General features: G+C 44.3%; 3 protein-coding genes across 4 annotated transcripts in view; 1 reads left to right on the forward strand and 2 right to left on the reverse strand.

Annotated features, from left to right (window-relative positions):
• DNM3 (dynamin 3) overlaps nucleotides 1-2,534 on the reverse strand; it is a 212,304-nt gene extending 209,770 nt beyond the window's left edge. The window contains exon 1 of the mRNA XM_018566844.1: nucleotides 2,371-2,534. Coding sequence (XP_018422346.1) covers nucleotides 2,371-2,531 — 161 coding nt within the window. The 5' untranslated portion in view covers nucleotides 2,532-2,534. The remainder of the gene's footprint in view (nucleotides 1-2,370) is intronic.
• A 5,993-nt stretch (nucleotides 2,535-8,527) lies between these two features.
• METTL13 (methyltransferase like 13) lies at nucleotides 8,528-20,241 on the reverse strand. The gene is made up of 8 exons (XM_018566835.1): nucleotides 20,039-20,241; nucleotides 18,527-19,280; nucleotides 17,108-17,307; nucleotides 16,298-16,493; nucleotides 14,658-14,819; nucleotides 13,718-13,930; nucleotides 12,488-12,619; nucleotides 8,528-8,903 (listed from the first exon to the last, which is right to left on the reverse strand). The coding sequence occupies exons 1-8, from the start codon at nucleotides 20,189-20,191 to the stop codon at nucleotides 8,629-8,631; spliced, it is 2,085 nt and encodes a 694-aa protein (XP_018422337.1). The 5' UTR covers nucleotides 20,192-20,241; the 3' UTR covers nucleotides 8,528-8,628.
• A 432-nt stretch (nucleotides 20,242-20,673) lies between these two features.
• Nucleotides 20,674-23,888, forward strand: part of ITPA (inosine triphosphatase) — a 12,016-nt gene continuing 8,801 nt past the window's right edge. The window contains exons 1-3 of one of the 2 annotated variants that reach the window (XM_018566836.1): nucleotides 20,674-20,791; nucleotides 22,864-22,921; nucleotides 23,355-23,419. In XM_018566836.1, coding sequence (XP_018422338.1) covers nucleotides 20,738-20,791; nucleotides 22,864-22,921; nucleotides 23,355-23,419 — 177 coding nt within the window. In that variant the 5' untranslated portion in view covers nucleotides 20,674-20,737. The remainder of the gene's footprint in view (nucleotides 20,792-22,863; nucleotides 22,922-23,354; nucleotides 23,420-23,888) is intronic. The other variant, XM_018566837.1, reaches the window with a different exon arrangement.

The following is a 23,888-nucleotide window of genomic DNA, read 5'->3' on the forward strand; positions in this document are numbered from 1 at the left end:
CGGTCTAAGCCCCGCTGACATCATCATGTCTAATGTAGGTACATCAAATGTGAGAATCCGAAGGACATACCACAGCCAGAGCGGAGTGGAAGAGAGGTGAATGCTGACCACCACAGGACCGAGGATCAGGTGAGTATAACTTCTTTATTTTCGCCCCTTGACCAAAATGAACACTTAACCCTTGCAGTGCGGGGGTAGTCCCACTTCAAGGTTAATGTGAGAAAAAAAACAGGGTTCTTAGAAATACCCCTTGGTATACTTCTGCTTACTAATAGGGGTCTATTCACGAAGCTGCCGAAGGATCTAGCCGTAGCTTCGGATGATCCTTCGGCTAGCTTCGGTCCCAGGACCCCTTCGGTTCAGTAGAACCGAAGGGCTGCTGTACGGGCTATTCACTATAGCCCATACAGCTCCCGAACGTGGCCTGAGCCGAGGTGAAAGCTGGCCGAGCGGCCGCCTGCTTCTGACAGCTGGGTGGAGCCAGCCGTGATCTTACGCCTGGCTCCGGCCACTTGCAGAGAGATCAGCGTCCCTGATCTCTCCATAAGTTAGCAGAAAGGTACTCCTCATGGCTATTCTTTTTTTCGGTTATTTTAGGCTGTCAGGGTTACCAGCTAACCAGGGACACTGATCTCCAGACAGCCTAACTCTCCCGGGCGCTCCGGGAGTCCCCCTGCTCCTGGTCGCCCAGGAGAGAAACACTGCTTTTTCTTTTATTCTGACATGGAGCCGTTGGCTGGCGTCAGAATAAAAAAAAAAACCACAGCATAGGAATGCATTGCTAGATTCCTATTGGCTATTTCAATTTGCAATAGCCAATAGCAAACTAGCTATTGCACCCACCCACTGCTGCTGTCAATCAGCAGAGGGGACCTGCAGTTCTCCATCAGGTCCCCTCTATATCAATAGTCAATAGCAGGCTGGCTATTGTACCCGCCCACTGCTGCTGTCAATCAGCAGAGGTGGACCTGAAGTTCTTTTTTTTTTGGTACAAAGGTGGACTGGCATAGTAAAAACCAAGAACATATAACTTATTAAAGAAGACACGCAAGAACCCTAAAGAGACAGCTTCCCCCCGATTATGTAAATGGAGAAGATGGCGGTGCAGGACCCAGCTTGTGGTGTTGGATCAGATCAGGACAACACTGGATTGGTTGGACATGTGGGTATGTAGTTGGAGGATAACCCAGCAAACAATATATGAGGGATTGAAAAAAAGAAAACAACAGAGGTGGACAGAGAGCAAAGTGTCTCTTTAAAAGGCAAGCTACAAAGAGCTCCAAATCCCACCTTTCCACACCATCCAGCATTCCCGCTCTCCATGGAAACAAATGCACAGTTATGTACAGTGAACAACAAAGGGTTAGAGTTCAGCTACACAATATGCCAATACAGCTTCACCCACTCACCTGCCTAGGAAAGTCCTCCTGCCCCTCACTGCACCCCTTTAGCCCCGTCCTCTCAACTGCCCAGTAAGTCCTCCTGCCCAACGGTGCTTACCTAAAGCACAGTTCTCTCTTCTCCCCACCAAGCTCTCCTGTCTCCCACTGTGCACCTATAGCCCTGCCCTCTCACCTCCCTAGAAAGCTCTCCAGTCCCTCACAGCGCACCTATAGCCCCGCCCTCTCACCTCCCCAGAAAGCGTTCCAGTCCCTCACCGCGCACCTATAGTCTTGCCTTTTACTTACCCATGAAGCTATCCTGTCCTTCACTGCGCACTTATAGCCCCCTTGCAAACCTCTTCTGTCCCTCATGGCGCTCCAATAACCTGTCTTCTCACCTGCCCATGAAACTCTCCTGTCCCTCATAGCACACCTACAGACCCGCCCTCTCACCTACGCACAAAGCTCACATGTCCCTCATAACCTCGCCCTCTCACCTGCCAAGGAAGTCCTCCTACCCCTACACCATTTTAGCTCCACCCTCTCACCTGCCCTGGAAGCTCTACTGTCCCTCACCATGTACCTACAGTATAGCCCTTCCCTCTCACCTGCCCTGGAAGCTCTACTGTCCCTCACCATGTACCTACAGTATAGCCCTGCCCTCGAAGCTCTACTGTCCCTCACCGTGCACCTATAGTTAGACCCGCCCTCTCACCTGCCCTGGAAGCTCTACTGTCCCTCACCAGTACCTAAAGCCCGCCCTCTAACCTGTCCTGGAAGCACTACTGTCCCTCGCCGTGCACCTATAGCCTCGCCTTCTCACCTGCTTTGGAAGCTCTCCTGCTCCTTACCGCGCACCTATAGCCCCGCCCTCTCACCTGTCTACCAAGCTCTCCTGCTCCTTGCCGCGCACCTATAGCCGCGCCCTCTCACCTGCCTACCAAGCTCTCCTGTCCCTCGCCACGCACTTATAACCCCGCCCTCTCACCTGCCCACGAAGTTCTCCAGCACTGAGCTCTTCCCCGCGCTCTGCCCGCCCACCACAGCGATCTGCGGCAGGTCCAGGTGGCAGCTCTGCCCGATGGCGCAGAAAGCGTCCTGCAGCCGGTTCACCAGCGGGATCAGTTCCTGCATCTCCCGGTTACCCATCGCACGAGGAAGTTTTTCGTCGGACATCGGGAGCCTCTTATCCTTGTCGCCGGGGTCCCTGTGATAGAGGAGCAGAGCTGCAATAATCTGCGCCGGATACAAGTCTCTCCTTGTCTCTCCTCTCAGGACCCGCTCTGGCCGCTGTCTCTGGTGCTGGAAGAGAATCACACCACGCATGCGCACACAGCTCTCCTGTAGACGGCTGGAGATCAGATTCTTTTCTATATAAATATAACAATCACTGTGCAAAGCTCTGCATATGTATAAGACACCACATCTGACTGGGGGGTCTAAAGTGTGTGAAAGTCTGTCAACTGTGAAGCAACCCCATTTAAATAATGGAGATGAGGAGAGGTGTGATGTTTGTAGTCCTAATAAGAAGCCCAACCTAAAGTAACAACGCTGCTCCTCCATAGATACAGTGCAGTAAGGGGTTGTCACCATGGGATGGGAAGTGTGTTATTGGCAGAATCTCCAAATAAAAGGAGAAACGCCTGAAAAAAGAAAACTGATGCAGCCACTACATTAAAGGACTGGTAAGATGCTACAGATTACATTTTTGGTGGACAGCACTGCAGATGGAAGGGAGTGCGAGCATTGCTGGTTGCAGTGTTATTGGTCATGGGTCAGACTGCTGGAGAGACTCCTGCTCTCACACCATGAGCAATGGTCTCCCTGCAGCTTACTGTTGAACTGATTTCTGTAGGCCATAGGTGTGATACAAGATACCATAAAGAAAGATTGCAGGCAGTTATAACAACAGTATGGGGTGTGTTGCTTTATACATCGTGAATGGACGTCCGTACAACACTGGCTGTCAACAATCAGAGCTGCGGAAAGCAGCGTGTGAGAGCGCACAGCTCATGTGTCTACATAGGGTTAAATGATCTGCCCTGCACCCTTCTTCCCACAGCTCCGGGGGCATCAACAACCAGCCCCCTCCGTGTAAATGAGGCCTTAGCTGAATATGTGTTAAATGCTTCATGAACTGACATTCACTAAAATGTGCATATACAGAGAAAAGCAGAAAAGTGCTGCTGCTCCATTCAGCTGCTGGGGGCAAAGACAATACTTTGTGATTTCAGGTAAAGAGAAGCATTTGCCTCACTCCATAGAACAGAACTGGACCAATCATGGGACCCTTCTGTAGATTACACAGAGTGATTTCCCCTGCTGGTAACTGAGAGGTGGGAGGGCAAAGAAGAAGGGACTATGTGCTGTTGGAGAGGGGAATTTGCCCTGCATGGCAATGGTCAGGTCTATTTTTTGTCTCCAATTAACAAAAGCTGGCCAGAAGAACCATAGGGATAGCCTATAGGATGCAAATTGGGTATTTAAGAATCTTTTACTAAATACATCTAACATATTTAAAAACTGTGGGGGGAATTTATCAAAACTGGAGCAGATGCTCATAATAACCAATCAGCTTCTCTCTTCAGTTTGTTCATTTAAGCTTTGCAAATGAAAGAGAGAAGCTGATTGGTTGCCATCACCAATGCTGCTCCAGTTCTCATAAATTCCCTTCTGTATGTATAGTATTTACAGAATAGAAAATCACTAAAGATAATTTCATTTCTGGCTCCAGAGCAGGGGCATCCCGAGACCGGGTGTCACCCAGAGCAGAGACCAGGGGCCACCCCGCCGTGATGTCACCGCGCATGCACGATAATCTAATTGACGCCTGCCGGCGGCCATCTTGGTGATGGTCGCTGGCAGAGGGAGGAGGGGACGTGCACCCGGCAGGATGAGGTATGCCGCCGGTTCCCCTCCTCTCTCCTGACACCGTCGGGCTCTCAGTCCATGACCAAGTGCCCAACTTTTTAGAGGGGGTGACACCAAAATGACTGTCGGTCATTTTGGTGTCACCCCTCCAATAGTGTCACCCGGGTTCAGGCCGCACCCCCCTTGTGACGGCACTGCCCTAGAGCTCATCTAAAATACATACTTTGTATTAGTATTTATTATTACACACAGTTTAATAAGTATGCTGCACAACAACATGTCCGCCTCAACACAATATACACCGTTTAAATATATCAATATAAGTACTCACATAGTCTATGTAATAAAAACATCTCCAAAGGAGCTGTCATAGTTTTGTGCGAACCATACATTTCTTTTAGCACAGGGATTTTATCCTTCTGTAGTATAAGTACAATTTGGGAACATTTGGAAGCAATGATGGATAGAGTGGGGAAGTATTAGAAGAACCTCGATCAGATTTTTAGTGCAGCCTACGACCCCCAATCATAGATTTCCCACACTTCCTGTCTCAGGCACATGACACAGGAACTAAAAAAAAAACATTGCTCCCCTTTTCACTTCCACTATTGTTCATTTGGCAGCTGTCACATTTTGGACTTCCCAATGTCACCAGCAAAGATAGTGGGGCTGAATACTGCCAAAGGGGATACGGACATGAACACCTAAAGAGGACCAGATGCAATTGGGCTTTTTCCAGAACTATAATATTCAGTTTTACATTAGTATGTTTTTCAGGCTTGTATATGAAAATGTTATATTTCTTCCTCACCTAGGTCACTGACGTTGTCATGTGTGAGATGGCACTCGGACAGCTGCTGGCATTTCAGCTTCCTGACCTCACATAGGGTCTACCAACTGCTGAGTGCATAACATTGCCCAATCACTAAGTTCCATATTGGTCTACGTTCTCAGCGAAGACCAATATGTAATGCACTCTCAGGATCTGGGAATGAACGTTTGATAAGGCAGTTCTGGTGACCTCTGACCCCTGATATCCTAACCAAAGAGACAGATTCAGAAAAGGACGGTGTCAATTGGCTTTGGGCTTGTGTTGATGGCATCAGTTTGACATCAGCTTGAGACGCTTCTGAGCTCATTCAGAATTCACTGACATGTACATTTGACCGGCAGGTTACCTCCTTCTGACCTGCATTTTACATGCTTCTTGAAGTGAACCAAAGTCTGTCAACACAGGGTCCTAAGCCAGAGGTTCCCAACCTTTATTTCACTAGTGAACCCTTGGCAGCCCATTTTCATAAATTGTGCCGTTCCCCCAGGACAAAAGAGTGGAGTAGCAAGCAGATTGGAGGCAGAGCTTATACACAGAACTAGGGATATCCAGATACCAGTGCCGATACTTGTCATTTTCACAAGAACTACCAAGATGCAGAGGTTGCAGCTGGGACCGGGCTCTGGCGCTCCACCACTGTCCTGAAATCATTAGTCTGTATTGTTTTAGAAAAACTGTCACATGACAATAAACAAAAATGTATCAGTACTTGTGTCTGTGAGTACTTGGACAAGTATCAGTACTAGTACTTGTCCAGAAATGGTATTGGTGCATCACTTGTATATATTTATTTAAAAATATCATGCATTAAAACAGGGATTCACAAATCCCAGGAGCTCCGTATGCTCCTTAAAAATGACAGCTGCCTCCTAACTTGTGAATTTTTCTCTAGTCTAGTCCTGGAAAAGTATTTGTACTTGTACTTGTACCGAGTACGGTACTTGGTATCTGAACATCCCTACACAGAACCATATTTAATAGGCAGAAGGATACTGACATTTGTTCTGCTGTGAAGCAGTATTGCTGAGCTCCATTTCTTCTCCAGTGTGTGCAACCTGCAGCCTCTGCTTCTTTCTTTCATTTCTCAATGTATTCAACTCCTCCTCTTCCTCCCCAGCACTCTCCTGCCATTACAGCTACTGTACTCAGATATAGCAAGCCAGGCCATCACAATTAGTTTATACATATATTTAGACACATGTTTCTTATGATTGCCTTACACTGAGGTGGTATCAATCTGATCCTTGCCGTTATCGAATTTCCTGAAGGGTGTTTAGCGCTGTACCTTTGATTGCATCATTATTCTGGCGGCATATAGCCTGAGTTCAGCAGCTTTCCGTTTCCCTTCGGTTTTAAGAATTATGCAATTATAGTTCCGGGGTCATACTATTTATTTTTAATTTTTAGTCTAGTTTTTACTATTTTTACATATTTACTATTTCCATTAGCACAAGTTCGTTTGAAATAATAGGCAGAAGGATACTGACATTTGTTCAGCTGTGAAGCAGTATTGCTGAGCTCCATTTCTTCTCCAGTGTGTGCAACCTGCAGCCTGTGCTTCTTCCACTCATTTCTCAATGTATTCAACTCCTCCTATTCCTCCCCAGCACTCTCCTGACATTACAGCTACTGTACTCAGATATAGCAAGCCAGGCCATCTGTAACTTGAAACCGCACGACACTGTGCAGCCAAGCCGTCTGCACCCTAGCAAGCCATAATGTTGGATCGCTGAGTGGTCCCTCTCTTGGGGTCACCATTGCTGAATTTTATTGTATGTACCCCTAAACATCCTGCCATGTACCCCAGGTTGGGAGCTACTGGCTTAAGCTGAATTTACTTTAACAGATCATTTGCAACAAGGCATATGTAAAACATTGCAGTGGATTATCTGTTAACTTTAGTTATATTTAGTCTTTATTTAGTTATATAAAGAAGAACAACTTGCATTGGAACTCATACAAGTATTCTACTCATGTCCTACTCCATGAGTGCCAAGTGGGATGGGCGTCCTGCAAAAATTACATCATCAGACCCAGGCTGGTAGTAAGAGAAAAGCTGCAGGAAACAACAAAGTGCCAATAACATTAGCAGCAATTACATTTCACAGTTGAGGCCTAAGCATGTAACTTTTGTCTTCCTCCTAAAATAGCAATAACTTTTTCTGGCATATGAGTGTGCCTAGGCACTCCTGGGCCTACAGCCTCATATCTGTATATCTGCAGTTTGATATCATCTCAAGGCATTGTTGCCTGTGATTGCTAGGCTCAGGAGATTGTGTGGTGTCATTCCAGTGCTGCTTGCTGGAGAGAAATCTGCACTGCATGCATCTCCCTGTTTGCGTTTCATTCAGTCTGTGGATCACTGCTTTGTGAACCTCTCCTGTTGCTTCTTAATTATATCTCCACCACCCACCAGACGGGCAACTCTGACATGGGGAAGCAAAACCCTGCCTCTACCAAGATGGCCATGTACACACAAATATACAGTGGAGAACAAAGCATGTCTAGTCTGTAATGGGGAAAAGATCAGCTCTATGGTGACCATAATAGGCAATATTGGTGATTAATCATTTGCCCATTTTTGGCCACTGCTTCCAGAGTTCAGTTCTTCTTTAACACTAAAGTATAAAAAGTATGGTGCAGAAACTACACTATATATCAGGGGTGTCCATTAGGTCAATCGCGATCTACCAGTCGATCGCAAAGCGAACACTGGTAGATCGCGATCAGCTCCCTCCCGCGCTGCTAGTGCGGCTAAATGTGTCAGATGCCGCAGCCGGGAAGGGGCGGGACACCTCGCCCCGTGTGCAACGTCGGCCACACGAGCACCGCGGGAGGACAGGACGCCGGCGCACGAGAGGAGACCTGGGAAGCTGCTGTAGTGGAGGTAAGAAAATACAGACAGGAGAGAGAAGAGAGACTGCAGAGAAAGTGAGAGAAGAGACAGTAGCTAGAAACAGGGGAGAGTGCGAGAATAGAGAGAAAGAAGAGACAGCCAAGAGAGAGGGCCGGGTCACACCACAAAGTCTGCATTCTAGAGTGTTCTGCCTCTAGAACGCCCTGGAACGCAAGCCAGCCAGCTCCCTGCGTTCACGGGTGTGGCGGTGCATTGAAGTCAATGGCACTGCGCCCACAGTGCGATAGCCCGCACACGGAACGCAAGCACATTAGAGCCTGCGTTCCAGTCCAGTGTGATCTGCAAAAAATAGTGCTTGCAGAATTTCTGCAGCTCACACTGGACCGGAGCGCAGACACTACTGTGCCTGCGTTCTGGGTGCGGGCGATCGCGCAGGGGGCGTGGCTGCGGTGCCATTGACTTCAATGCACCGCCACGCCCCTGAACGCAGGTGTTTTTTAGTTGGTAGATCTCATTGAGCTCGTCATTTGAAAAGCAGATGAAAAATTGTGGGCGCCCCTGGTATATATGTTACATGTCTCTTCAACTGTTGCTCATACTAGTCATTGTTGTCTTTTCTCTGACGATGTAGATCGTCCATGAAACCTGTTCAGTGTTCTTCCTGTGCTTAAAAGATTGCTGAGCTTTCAAACTATTTGTATGGACTTGAACATGTCAGCCAGGATGTAGGTCTCATCCCAGAGAGCTCCAGGCCTCTTTAATGTTTTCTCCAAGTGTTTAGCTGATTCCATTAGATCTGTTGGGTTGATTTTCCGTTCAGTATTGGGGCAACAAAAAAGGATTTCATTCACTTCATCCTCAATCTTTTTGGCATAAATCAGAGGGAAAACCTCATGAATGACACTCATCACCTGTCTCTTCAAAACAGCATCACGGCACACCAGATTCAAAATAAAGATCCCTGCAAGAAAAAGTGTTTATATCAGGTAAAAGCAAGAAAAACCCTTTGTATACAAACTTAGCAGAACACAAATCTGTGTATGATCCACAATATGGAGCTTAAGCTGGGTATACACAATTATATTTTCTTTGTTCAGCCTGCAAGCTGATCGAAGAAAATATAACAAACTAGCTTCCTCCCGTTACCCTAAGCTCAGTATACCGGGAGCTACAGCTCGCAGTATACTGAGATGCCACAGCCGGAGTGGATCCCGACGTAGATGACGGGATCCGCCCAGCTGCGTGAGTGACAGCTGGCTCTGCCTATCTAGAGGCAGAGCCAGCTGTACCCACCCCCTTCACTGTCCGTTCCGCCAGTCAGCGCTGGCAGATCGGAGCGGGGAGAGGGAATCCAGCCCCTCCCCCTGTCACAGCAGAGAGCCGTGACAGGATCGAGAGGTGAGCGAACCTGGTATGTGTTCGCTCACCTCCCGATCTACCTGTGACAGTCTCATTGTCACAGGTCGGCTAGAACTATGAGGTGAGTGGAAATCACTCATCTCATAGTTCTCCTTTAAGGGATCCCGGGTGGAAGGGTGGCGAAAGGAGCACCCACTGTGCAAATTTCAGCCGATTCTTGATTCGCACAGTGTATAGCCTACTTTACTATAATGTGTGGAAAAGGTATTTTTTTTAAACAGCTTTAAGCAACAGGGAAAAGGAATGAGAAAATTGTGATTGTTATCCAGAAAACACTGCACCTGTGCTAATGTAAAAGAAAGGGAAAACATATTGTGGGTGCAAGTACACCTTTTGGGATTACCCCATTGTCTGTTGGTTTGGTGTGACTGAGGCGCGTTCAGTTCCTTAGCCAAGCGCGGAGTAGCTGTTCTGCAGCACTTCAGTTTGCTGCACTGAACGCTTTGGCTGCACAGTGCTAAGCAAAATGGCGGAGGATAATATTTGTGATTAATACCATTTTCCAGGGAATATTTGGTGTGCTCCTCCAACAAAACATTAAATTGTAGGTTCCCACACTGAATTGATTTCCTTCATCAGGGTTCAGGCACTTTTCTCCAGCACTGCCAGGTGTGCCCACAGTTAAAATGGCCACTGATGCTCTGTCCCCACCTCCGTCACACTCTGCTCTGCATACACATTCATGTCCGCTGTGATTGCTAAGTTAGCAGTGTTGAGTGCTGACTTGCAGCACTGTGTTCAGTGGCAGTTTGCTAACTCAGCACTTGCAAGGGCTGGGCATCTGAACACTCCCCTGGTGTGCTATCATGTTGTGGTACCAATAAATTATTATCAGGATGTGGACCATGGAAAGCCTAGCGAGTTTCTGCTTGAACATGTGGTGGTAATCTGCCAGCAGCTGCACACCAGCAGAGGGGTCACTCACAGATACAGTAGTTGCTTTCCCTCTTCTGCTGGGTGTGGGAAGGTTAGCCACCACATGGCCAACTCCACCATCTGCTGGTCATTCCTCGGTACTACAGCCTAGTCACACTGCAAGCTGAAAACCTGGTTCTAAGCAACAGGCTATGTTTAACAAGAGGTCAGTGCATTCAGCCGGTGTCTTTTCCAAGGGGTTTCAGCTTTCTACTCTACGCATTGGACTGATTTTGGTTTCCTCAGACAAGTCAGATGTCCACATCTTGGCTTTCTCAAATGCCCTGATGACTAAGCAGCATAACATCCTTCTGGTGAAGACCAAGGGTTTGCACATCGGTGAGAGTTATGTAAACTCTGCTGGTACACTGCACACTCAGATAGTAGAACTGACCAGGAAAGCTTTATTCTTTCAAATGATGCCAGAAAGCTCAGTTACATCACCTATACTATGGAATTATATGAGCCTTTTCTGTCAGATTTATCCAGTATTTTATTGTGGCTCTGGTAGGACTGCCTCTTGTATCACGATACAATGGGGGGGAAATGTATAAAAAAAAATGGGAGCAGACAGAATCTGAGCAGTTACCCAGAGTAACCAATGAGCTTCTCTCTTTAGTTTGTTCAGTTAAAAGGAGAACTATTGGGAAAGTAAAATGTACCCTCCCCAATAGTTTGAGCTGAGGTGTGACACTGCAGCGTCCACACACTGGCTCTATTGCTGGAGAACTGAGCGATCACAAACTGCGGAATGCTTAGCTCGCAGCTTTTCCCTGCAGAGAGTGGTGACCGTCAGTCAAAGCTCACACAGGGATTCCCCCTCCCTGTTCCACCAGCGCCATAAACAACTGCTCCAAATTCTGCCAGCTCCAGTTTTGATAATTGTCCCCTCATTGTGCGTAGGTAAGGCTGCAATGGACACATAGTGAAGGGGTACCTGAATAAGTAAAATATAGTCGAGACTCGCTGCACTTCTTACCGGTTTTTAAGTAATCTTGTGAAATCCAGGTGGGTGCTTGTAGTGACCACGGGTGGCACCGTGCAGTATACAATAAATCCAAAAATTTCACCAGCACACCAATGATCAAGTGAAAGATCACTTGATCATTGGTGTGCTGGTGACATTCTTGGATTTTCTGAATAAGTAAAAACACCAGGTTGCATTTTTGAAAGCTCTGATTCAATACCATTCAGAAAATGAGAACAGTTAGAGATTTTTAGTAAAGCCTTGTGATGATGATGAAGATGAATGATGAATGAGAGTTATTCAACAGGAAAGCTATGCACATAATTTAAAGTCACATTGTTATGCTTCACTGCAGTATAACTTTGAACAAGCAAGAAAGGATGTAATTCTTTTACCCTGTTTCCCCGAAAATAAGACCTACCTTGAAAGTAAGACCTAGCATTATTATTCAAGATTCCTGTAATATAAGACCTAGTTTGGTGGTAGCATGTGAGGGGGAACTGGGAGAGATGGTATCAGCCTGCAGGGGCATACTGTATTAAGGGGATGGCAGGGGACTCCCTTCGGCCAGTGCAGTGACAATGAGTACTCCAGTACCATACTTCACCAAATGCTGTCCCCCTGAAGGCACTGCTTAATGTAATGGTACTGTAATGTGCACCAGTAAATGGTACCATACTTTACCGCACTGTCCACTGTCTGATGTCCCCACTGCTGCACTGCTTGTACCACTGTCCCTGATGGCAAAGCATGCCAGCGCTGTAGAAAGCAAGGCTGTGGCGGCGGAGGGGGCAGAGCCGCATTAGCAGATACTTCCTCTATAGCGCCAGTTACTGTGACAGGCGGAGTGATACCAGATAACTTTGGATTGTTGTACATGAATAACTTTGGGGAGAAGAAAGAAAGAAAGAAAGAAAGAAGATCCCTGAAAATAAGACCTAGTGTGATTTTGGGGGCAAAAAAAAATATAAGACAGTGTATTATTTTCAAGGAAACACGGTACATGTGTCAGCTATTGATTTGTCAGAGCAATGCAACCTATCCCATCACTGCTTGCAATAATTGGCCCATGTAACAATTACCGTGCAAGCACAATCATTAAAAGTTTACATTTTTTTAAATGCAAACATCTCTAAATCAATGAAGAAATCTTTCTTTTTCCCCACCAGAAAAACCTTTTTATTCTCAGTCTCCAAAAATGTGAACACACAAAACACACATAAATATATTATTGTTCTCCTCACCATTATTCTTTAGGATTTTGTGCACATTTTGAAGAAAGTTTTTCTCCACAAAAGCAGGTGGTGGACAGCTCATGCCGACACATGTGTCTTTACTGTCCACATCAAACATTACCACATCATAAACGGCTTTTTCTGTGAAGAAAGTACATAAACCTAGAGATCAGCTTTGTTACAGATTGTGATGAAAGTTGACAATTCATCTTAAAAATACAGCACGTGTTGAGAAGTTTTAGACCTAATCACATAAAGGGGCTTTGAGGAATCATACATAATTTTTGTTTTGGTCGTAATCTAATGTTTAACTTTCTGTGATTTGTCTATAGGCATCAAAGAACATTTACCTGATCCATTTGTTTATGGTCAGACCATGAAATGCTAGTAAGCCTGTCAGACCTGGCTGTGGCTCTCCACCACTGTCCTGAAATCATTAGTCTGTATTGCTTTAGAAAAACTGTCACGTGACAAACAATAATGTATCAGTACTTGTATCTGTGAGTACTTTGGCAAGTATCAGTACTTGCAAAAATGGTATCGGCGCATCATACATTAAAACAGAGATGTACAATTTCTAGGAACTCCGTGTGCTCCTTACAAATGAAAGCTGCCTCCTAACTTTTTCTCTAGTTTAGTCTTGGAGCTCGAAAAGTATCTGTACCTGTATCGAGTACGGTACTTGGTATCGGTGCATTTTTTGTGAAACAGTGAAAATCTAAAGACATGCAATACTGTAAGTACTTATTACATCAATTTAGGACCATACTAAAATAAGGCCCTGAAAATAAGTATTATTCTTGCAGCCGGATCATTTCTACAATGAACAGAAAGACCTTTGCAGCTGTGAGCCTGTTTTAACCATTTGATTGGCATTACATAATACATGTCATTGGCAGCCTAGGATACAACTATGGCATGTAACACATTCTTGGCAGCCCAAGGGTTAAAGGAAAACAACCCTACTGCTGAACAAATTTCTAGCTGCCCCTTGTTACATCAAGAAACAATTCTGTTCCTATGGTAAAAAAATAAAGGTTCTTTCACGCATTTTACACAAGAAAGCCATTACTGCTTGTATATCAGTTTTTATAAAATCATTCATTTAATACTTAATAAACTATGGAGGAAAAGCAGAGTTGCAAAGAAAGGAAACATTTGATTGTTTTTTAAGCCTCGATAACAAATTTGCTCTCTAAATATACATAGAAAATTAAACAAGGAGGGATATCAACTTACCTTTCCCTGCCAGGCCATTGATGTAAACCAATCCATCAGCTAAATGAACCTTCATGCGCTCATCTTGACTGAAGCCAAACCAACTGCTAGCCACATCCAGTACAGAAGGGTCAATTTCAATGGCCTCGACCCGTGAACCCAAGAAATAGTCATGAATAAAAAGGGATAAGCTGCCTCCTCCCAGTCCTACCACCAATACAGATATGTGGTGATCTGTATAAAGAAAACAAAGACTTAAATATACATAAAATCAGTTTTGTGTGCGATCATGCATAGTAGAAATCTAGCCGTGTTTCAAAAGTTTTTATTTTCATTCTTAGTTTACAGTACAGGGCATAATATTTTTTATAGTCTGAGAAACAATATATACCAACACAGAAAGCCAATAAAATGAAACATCAGCATGCTGGAAGTCTAAACAGCAAAAACCCGCTCAACCCGTGCAGCATTTCTGAGACTTCTAAATATGGCGCCACAAGGAAAAAAAAAAAAAAAAGCATACATGCCTCTTAGTGTGAATGTGACCAAGCTGGCAACACATCTATCTATATGCAATTCCTTAATTAGCAAAGGTGTCACATACATGTAGTCCAGATCTGACACATTTCGGACCACACAAGGCTCTCAACCCTAGCTCTATACACGTGTTACAGTAAAAAAGACGTATGTTGTTTTTATTAGTACTTGCCTGTTATGCATGAAAAAATCCAGTTCTACATTGACATTAAAAAGAGGAAGGGCCCCTGACAGGGTGAGGTTCATGGTTTTACTGCAATATCTGCCACTATGATTTAGAGCCTTACATGCTGAAACACCTTACCCCTAGACTGCATTGATGTGAAATATTTCCATTTATCGAACTGTATACGAACAGACTTGTTGAGGGCTTGCTAAATGGAAATGTACCTGTGTCATTCAAAAACAAATGTAAAAGGAATACCTGGAAGTACTCCTGGATTGTGGAGGAGTGCCAGTCCTGAGATCATTATTTTATGATGTTCACAGCTCAAGTAGCTTTTGTCAATAATAAGTGATGACGGAGACTCTTCTTTGTCTGCTGGCTGCTGCTGCTTCTTCTTGTCTTTTTTCTTCTTTTTCTGACCTATCAGAAAGAAAATGTTAAAAACGTATGTGCAAGTATACGGGGCAAGATGCTGGCATGAAATACTATATGACCTTACAAGCCCACAGTATAGTCAACCTATACAAATATTTTGATTCTGATTCATTTCTCTTAAAGCACTAAATGGGCAAATATGATTTGTAGCATTAGTTCTACACTCTAATACTTCCTGTCATTTATGAAAATTGAATTTAAAAAGGAGAACTATGAGGTGAGTGCTTTTCACTCACCTCATAGTTCTAGCCAACCTGTGACAATGAAACTGTCACAGGTCGGCTCAGTAGATCGGGAGGTGAGCACTTACCGGCGTTCGCTCACCTCTCGATCCTGTTACGGCTCTCTGCCGTGACAGGGGAGGGGCTGGATTCCCCCCTCCGCCAGCGCTGACTGGCGGAACGGACGGGGGAGGGGACAGCTGGCTCTGCCTTTAGATAGGCAGAGCCAGCTGTCACTCGTGCAGCTGGGCGGACCCCGGCACAATTTATCGGTATCGAGTACCGTAATTTTTTTTTCCCGGTACTCGTTGATACCAAATACCGATACCCTGGCTTCCTGATAGCCGTGAGGCATGTAAAGACTTGCAACCCGCCTTCCCGATTTGAAGGGAAGCCGTCCCCATGCTTCTCGTCACTATGTGACGAGAAAACATGGAGTCGGCTTTCTGGCCAATCAGGAAGGCGGGCGCCGTGTAATGACGCGGCACCCGGCTTCCTGATTGGTCGGGAAGCTGGCTCCATGTTCTCTCGTCACAAGTGATACAGGAAGTATCGGGCTAGGCATCGGAGCATTTGGGCAAGTACGAGTACTCGCCAAAATACTCGGCATTGGCACCGATACTAGTATCGGTATATCCCTAATGCTGGCATAGTAACAGGTGAATGATGAGTTTTCAAAAAAGTTTCACTCTACTTGTCACCATCACATACTTATTAGGAGAATGAGAACCACGATGTGCTATTGAAGCCTTACTATTTGCTTAATATGCAGCTGCAACTGGACTATGCAGGGCACCAATAAACACCCTGCAGAGATTTTAGGGTGAACCCTACAGAGATTTGTGTGATACCTCCTCTTAGCAGCTCCATCATTCTACTTGGAAGTTCTGTTGCAGAAACTACTCTCCGAGGTTGAAAAGTGACAAGATAAGAAGAAATATCAAAAAGTTAATACTAATGAAAAAAAAAGAAAAAGTGCTCTATTGCTGCCACACCTTTACCATACCCGCTCTGTAGGGTCTAGCCTAGGAGTGCCAAGTGCAGAAAAAGCCTTTGGCGATGTTATAAGAAATTGCTCTTCCAGTGAGAAGACTGTTACCAATTTGGGGTAGAAAAGTACAAATATGTTAGAAAGCAGGGAATACAAAGTAGAAAATGATAAAAAGACAATTTTTGTGAAAGTGAAACAAACATTTTAATCTCACATGATCCAAAAAACAAAACAAGCATCGTGTCCCTTACCTCTGTGGGTCGAACTCGGCAGTAGTCTGGCCTCGGACTGCACCACATTTTGGTTACTGAGGAATATAAGACGCCTGAAGTAACTGGTTCCATCCCCTCGTGCATCCTCAACAACGAATTCCCCACTCAGTTCACTCCGTCCACGAAACTTCACTGTTCGAGTTCCAATGTCTCCGCCAGCTGATAGAAATGGGATCTGGAAAGAATTATCGACTTTAACAATGTGCAATGTGAAGACTTCAAATGGGGATTAAATAGTCAATCAGAAAAAAGCAAGATAAATGTAGGGCATGAGCAGTTGACATGACCCTTTGTCTGCATTCTCTGAGCTGCCATAGTGCTCTTGCACTAGGAAGGCTTAGCACCAAACCTTATCCACTGGTGTCGAGTTAGGCCATCAGACTCGCTATTATAGATCTATGATCTTGATCCATAAGAAGTCATTCACAGACTCTGTACCTGTTCCTAATATACAGATGTGAGGTGAGGAGCCGGCAACAAAGACAGTACAGTGGAATTGTATATTTGAACTTTGAAACTCCAATTAAATCACCCCAAATGTAAAATACATCAAATGTGTTCTCTATTAAATATGCAACCGTTCATTTTTCTCTGACATCCTATAGTAGTGAAGGCCAATTCCTGCATGTGTATTCACCTAAGGATTACAATGAAAGCTCAGCAAACATCTTTTTCAGAACATAGCTACTATATAGCAGCCTCCTTATTTCGCTCAGAATGCGCTTCCTGGAAATGATTTAAGAACTTAAATTCAATGGGCTACATAGTGGTGGCAACACACAATTGTACCTGCTGGTTATCTGCCAATCCTGATGGAGCTAGTTCTAGAACTTTAGCAGACAGCTCTGTCTGAATAGCTTCCATGCTTTCAAAGTGCTGATCCCTGTGCAAGGCCACGATTATCAGACGCCGGAACCCAATACTCCCTGCCAATTGTCTCCGTCCAGGTTCAGAACCAAACAGCCATTCCGTTTCTCGTCCCTGGGGGACTGGAAAAAAGGAGCTCAAATGTAACTTCAGTAACAAAAAATATGAAAAGATGCTTTACAGTGTAAATTATCTTCTTCCTTGTTGCATGATTTTATTATTCTCCATGGGAAGGAGGGGTGGATGTACAGCTTTATTGTCCTTATTTGATTTTACATCTAGCCTTGCTTTGGCAATGTCACATGTCACAAAGCAGTGGTTTCTTGACATGCAAGAGTTTCTGGTTCTAGTTTTAAGTCGTTACTGCCCCTCATTCAATCAGAGAACACCTAGTATACATTGGTAGAAATACATGGCTTTCTGTGAATGGCCACTGTTCCAAGCAGCGACCTCCTATATTTTCACAGCAGAGATGAAGTTGCTGAGCACAGTGTAGTACCAGGACCCAGAAGATCGCTGTAAAGCAGCATAGTAGCTCACTACTACAGTGTTGTACTGGATCCCTGTAGCTCTACCAGGTATGAAATATGTATACACACATTGGGCCTAGCTGAACCAATGTAAGTATATATAAACAGTTTAATTACCTGGAGTTCAACTTTAAAGTGCCGGTCCACAAGTGCTTAACCTCTTGCCGTCCGCCCGTAGTAAAAAAACAGACGGACGGCACTGCTGCATTTGCGGGTTGCAATGTTGCATTTTTTTTCTGCTCGCGCGCGCCCCCTAGCGGGCACGCACGGGCAGAAAAGACCCGACCGTTAAACACACCCGTTACCGGGTGTTTCACATATAGGCGATCAGCGGGTCCATAGCCCGCCGATCGCCTATATGTGCTCGTTCGCGATTTTTAATAAAATTTCGGTAATTTTTCCTTAATATAGTAAAAAAAATAAAAACCCCAGTGGTGAATAAATACCACCAAAAGAAAGCTCTATCTGTCCTCACAAAAGGGTATAAAATTCATTTCAGTACAGCGTTGCATGACGGAATAAATGTCAGTGAAAGTACCGCAGCGCTGAATACATGAAAAATGGCCTGGATGTGAAGGGGGTTTAACACAGCGGATGTCAACTGGTTAAAGTAGTGTTAAACTCTCAAGCATTTATTCTAAAATGAATCCAGATCAATCAAATATATACATTGCCCAGCGGGGTAAAGTTAACAGTATTCTGGAGATGGGTTTCCTGGGGTATCCTGACTTTGACTTAAAAATATCACAGCCAGTAAACTGCATATAAAAATAGAAAACAGTGCCTTTAACAATTATATAGAAAAAAGTACCTATGAATATAGCAAACTGATTGGCATGAGATGACCGTACTGTAGGACTATCTAGCACATAAAAGGTATACCGAGTTCTACCAGACTCTCCATCACACAAGTCTAATGACACTTCCTGAGAATTCTGATTTTGGTTCAGGCGGTTTCGGATCAGCGAGTAATGCTGCCGTTCTTTCACTGCTTCCAAAAGTTCATCAGGGCTTGAACAACGCAGTGGTTTGGCACCCTCCTTATCAGACATCATTTCCAAGACCTGTGGAAAGCCTGGCATCTGACGCACTTTGGTCATGACAAAAAAAAACACTGGTAGAGGAAACTGACTGCCAGACTCATTGCTACTGCCCTCCGATACTTGATGAACTCGAACCATCCATCCACCTTGGGAGAACTGATTTACTAGTTTGTCCAACACATGGCCTTGGGCCAGGGATACACACATATATCGTCCACCGCACTGCAAAACACGACCAATTTCAACCAGCAATTTAGTAGCAGTTTCCAGAGTTCTTTCTTCTGTATTAGGGAGTATGGCATCTAATGTCCCCTTATCCAACACGGCCTGAAAATGGGACTCGGGAAATGTAGTCTCTGTGGCATCCATCAACTGGTACGTCATCATAGGCCGTCGTTTGGCATTGCGCTCGTTCATCTGACGAATAGCTACCTCACTCACATCAATATTGGTCAGATTCTGGCATCCGGCATCGTAGAGCCTTTCACTTAACTCTGAGTTGCCACAGCCCACCACCAATACCTGAAAGAAGCAAAATGTACAAACCAGTTATATAAAACCTGGCACAGATCAAGACCTCTTACTATCTTCTTCTAATGAGTTCTTCTGACACTTAGCAAAGCTCTCTAGTTAACTCCTACATGGCCCAACTAAAGCAAGCAATTCAATGATCAGGGTCATGGGTCAATTAAACTTTTGTTTTTATACATTTTGAGGTCACTGGCCTGGAAGAAGTATAGAGATAAGGAATTCTCCAACACCCTTTGGACAGTCATTTACTACATGTTTACACCAGGTCTGTAACTCACAAGTATTAAGCACAGCTAGTGGACAAGAATTTGTCCAATAATGCTTTGCTGAGAAATACACTGTAAACACACTGGGGGGAATTTATCAAAGCTGGAGCAAACAGAATCTGGAGCAGTTGCCCATGGCAACCAATCAGCTTCTCTCTTCAGTTTGCCCAGGTAAGATTTGAAAATGAGAGAGAAGCTGATTGGCTGCAGTGCAAATCTGCTCCAGATTATGTCTGCTCTAGTTTTGAACTGCAGTATGATGGCAACATTGCCTATAAAATGCCTAAATAATTACATTTATGGTCCCCGCAGCCTGGTCCTATTCTTTATTTTTGAAGGCTGCACAACATTACTCTTTCAGACACAGCTGTGTAAATTGGTCCACAGACTTCCATACTGCTGCAACAAAACCGTCCCAATGCAGAGACTATACAAGAAAGCCAGCCTAAGGAAAGAATGAACACTACAGTCTATGGCGCCCACCTTGTCTTTGGGTTTAATATATTTGTGCAGCAATCCACACAGCTCCAAGTACCCTCCATACCACTCAAAGGCCTGCTCCCCCCTCCGCCTGAAGAACTGCTCCCAGTACTCGCTGGAAGAGAACTCCTTGCTGCTCTTTGGTAACAGATCCATCTTCCCACCATCACCCCCTCCTTCAAACCATGTATCTGTCACATGGAACCGCACACAGTCAATGCTTCCGGGTCATCAGTATCAGGTTCCTGATTGGCCAAATGTTTCCCAGGAAAACTTTTGCATTGGCTAGGGGGCGGGGAATAAAATCGGACAGCGCTAGACATTGGTCCTTAGGAATCGATAGTAACAAGATGTATAGCGTAGCGCTCTCGTGTGTTATTGTGGGCTACAGCGACACCTTGTGGTAGTTCATAGTTTTCACATTTCCAGTGAACCTGGCTGTAAGTGACAGGCGGACGGACAGTAACAATATCCGCGCAAACATTATAGTTCAGTCACTGGTGATTCTGGTGTACGGAAACAGTGGCAGCATGTGTTCTAGCAGGGAGACAAGTACTTCCGGGTCATAGTGTCTTCCTCCTGGATTGTAATTGGTAGGATGGGCTGTACAGAGCTCCTATTGGCCAGGGGGTGGGAAGGAGCTGGAGCCGGTTGCATGCTTCAAGTTCAGATCCTGTCATCACACATACACAGGTACAGGAGATGGCTGCTAGAAGCATAGTGTTTGTGACCGGGAATGCCAAGAAGCTGGAAGAGGTACAGTGCTTGATCTCTGTCCACTTCTGAACATGCTACTACCCTGGCTGTCATACTGATCCAGTGGCTTCAAGTGTATTTCCACTTCTGCAGCCAGATTGAGATAACACATACTTTATATTTGTTACATGTTCCCATTAAAACAGTATAACTTAAAACAAAATATTTGATAGCTTCTGCTTATGCACTTTACTAGCTTTCCTTTTCTATAAGGGGGGGGGGGAGGAGTTATGTTTACCACAACTACTTGCTGTGTGGAGCAATTTCTTACTATTTCCACACACATGATCAAATTGAATTTTTGGCTAGAAAACAGCTTCAATCTCCCAATCAGTGATATATTTTCTGAAAGCAGAGACCCTGTAGAATAGAGAAATGCTAGTTGCAATTTGTTAGGTCACACGGTATTTGCGCAAATGTTTATCAAACCAGTATTTTTAGGATAAAATACACTAAAATGAAATTTAGTGAACAGAAACAGACTATAATGCCCAATTTTTGGGTAAAATATAAAATATCACGGCAGGCAAATTGATTTAAAAATGCAAAAGAAAAAAAGTTGGCTTCTAATTTTGTAATCCCGTTCTCTTGCTGTTAGAAGTGGTGTTACCAGCACCTTCAAAGTGTCTGGTGGCTCTCAGAGGAGACTTGTGAAGGTTATATTAGAAGAAGCCTGTAGTATATGAGCTGCCACTGATGACTGGGTACAAGCTTTGTGGCTGTCATCCTGATCCTGGCTTTACTACCTAGTAAATGACTAAGAACATGCATGCCACCAGTGAAACCTGAATGTCTGTGCTGCATGCTTGACTCGCTAGAGTGTAAGGCCCAGGATCAAGGTGCACAGAGCATGGACATTTTAAAAAGCCAAATCATCAGTGGATGCTCCCATATATGCTCACAGGTTCCAATTCATTGTGCTGGCATTGGAACAAAATTGTCAAAATGACTTTGTTGTCCCAACCCCCAGTATATGTGCCACATAGACAGTATATGCAGGGGATGGCTGCCTTGATATAAAGGTTGTGCTTATATACAGGTGAAACTCGAATAATTAGAATATCGTGCAAAGTTCATTTATTTCACTAATGCAACTTAAAAGGTGAAACTAATATATGAGATAGACTCATTACATGCAAAGCAAGATAGTTCAAGCCGTGATTTGTCATCATTGTGATGATTATGGCTTACAGCTCATGAAAACCCCAAAAACCCCAAATCCACAACGTCAAAATAGTAGATTATTACATGCAATCAATAAAACAAGGATTGTACATAGAACAATATCGGACCTCTGAAAAGTACAAGCATGCATATGTACTCAGTACTTGGTTTGGGCCCCTTTTGCAGCAATTACTGCAATTACTTTTGCACGATATTCTAATTATTCGAGTTTCACCTGTAGTTATAGTCACATATTTGTTAAAGAATAACTCCGGGGAAACATTTAATTAACCCTTGCAGTGGGACTACCCTCGCACTGCAAAGGGTTAACTGCTTGTTGGTGTCTAGATGCTAGGATCCCCGGAGATAAAAAAAAAAGGAAACCAAAAAAGCCATCAAAATTAATTATATGTTTAAATGTTGTGGCAAATGTACTGTTAGGGCCAGTTCACACCATATGCAGTTGTGATGCAGTCCGTTTATTTCAACTGCTGCAGTTAAAATGCATCCCAATTCTTTCCTATGGGCTTTCTTGTGCCTATTTCACACCATTGCAGTCCATTCAACTGCAGTCAGAAAAAGAACTGCTTGTCCTATTTTACCTGCATCTAACTGCACTAAACGCATCAAAGCACACTAAAACGCAACAGACTGCATACATAAAAAACCAGAATTGATTGTGGCATCATGCAGGGATCAAAAACGCATCAAAACGGATCGCAATGCAACTGCGCAGACGCACGCAGTTGTGATGCAGTTTCTGGTGTGAACTAACCCTTACTTCCTGACCTAGCCCCAAGTTCTTCTCTAAACTTCCTATATGTATTTTGGTACTCTGCGTTTTCTTTGTATTTGAACAACTATATAATAGCTCAATTGTTCTTTTTTTTTATTTATATTATACACAGGTTGTCCAGATCCTCGGAGACAAGTTTCCATGTAAATTAGTGGCAAAAAAGATTGATTGTAAGTACCTTCAGCCCCCATTCACATTGGTGATTTGAAGCGCATTTCCAGAAGCACTTCAGTGCCTAACACTCAGATTTCCTTGTTAGTCTATTGTGCCCATTCACATCTGAGCGATGTGCTGTCACTCAATGCTGAGAAAAAGGAGCGTCTTTGGGGAATGATCACATGCTTTGGACCCTGAAAAATTAGCGTAATGCGCATTTTTTGAGCCTTACAGCTGTCTCCTCCTTCTAGTAATGAGCTTTCCATTGGCTAAAACAAAAGTGCTCGAGCTTCTTGAAAACGCATTAAATACGCATGTACAAGTTCTCAAAACAAACACAAGTGACGAAAGACGCAGACGCTCAAATGTGAATGTAGCCTTATATAGTATGTAGAAATAATAGTGACATATCTGTATGTCACATGAAGCATTTATTTTACTTTCCAGTACCTGAGTACCAAGGAGAACCAGATGAAATCTCAATTCAGAAGTGCAAAGAAGCAGCAAAAGAGGTAACGAGAGGACTTGTAATTATATAATCTAGTGGATGAGGTCTTACTTTATGTTCAGAAAGAAGAGATTATAATGGATTCTTTGCAAAAGCTTGTTTACTTGAGCTGTCCATCCATGCAGGGATCCATATTAATTTACCCAGGGAGGCACAGGTGTTTCCTGCAGCCTGCTAAAAATCAATGACAGGCTACGGCTGCATGGATCTTCACACACATCCCAGTGTTGATATCTGTATAGGGATGAATGCATGGATCTGGACACAGACAGACTGCATTCAGGGCCGTGCATCTGTCCCTGTACAGTTCCATGCAGCTGCTTCCCTTCTCCTTCTCTGTCAAACTGTTTGGGAAGTAGACTATTGTCAGTAGGAGTAGAAAGCAATGTCCCTGTCCTGGCTGGGAGTAAAAAATTGCAACCCCTCCCCCGGGCTGTGGTTAGTGGAAGTAAAAAAATATATATATTTATATA

This window comes from Nanorana parkeri, unplaced genomic scaffold (assembly GCF_000935625.1).
Source record: "Nanorana parkeri isolate BGI_ZX_2015 unplaced genomic scaffold, ASM93562v1 scaffold982, whole genome shotgun sequence".
In the NCBI taxonomy this organism is placed as follows: domain Eukaryota; kingdom Metazoa; phylum Chordata; class Amphibia; order Anura; family Dicroglossidae; genus Nanorana; species Nanorana parkeri.

Bases quoted from the DNA above. Each gene is read 5' to 3' on its own strand.
- METTL13 (XM_018566835.1), bottom strand. From the start codon at position 20,191: ATGGATCTGTTACCAAAGAGCAGCAAGGAGTTCTCTTCCAGCGAGTAC. The intron at 17,308-18,526 runs GTACTTTTTTCT...CCTTTTTTCCAG, and splicing joins TCAGTTTGCTATATTCATAG to TCCCCCAGGGACGAGAAACG. The intron at 13,931-14,657 runs GTATTCCTTTTA...TTCTTTATACAG, and splicing joins CAATCCAGGAGTACTTCCAG to ATCACCACATATCTGTATTG.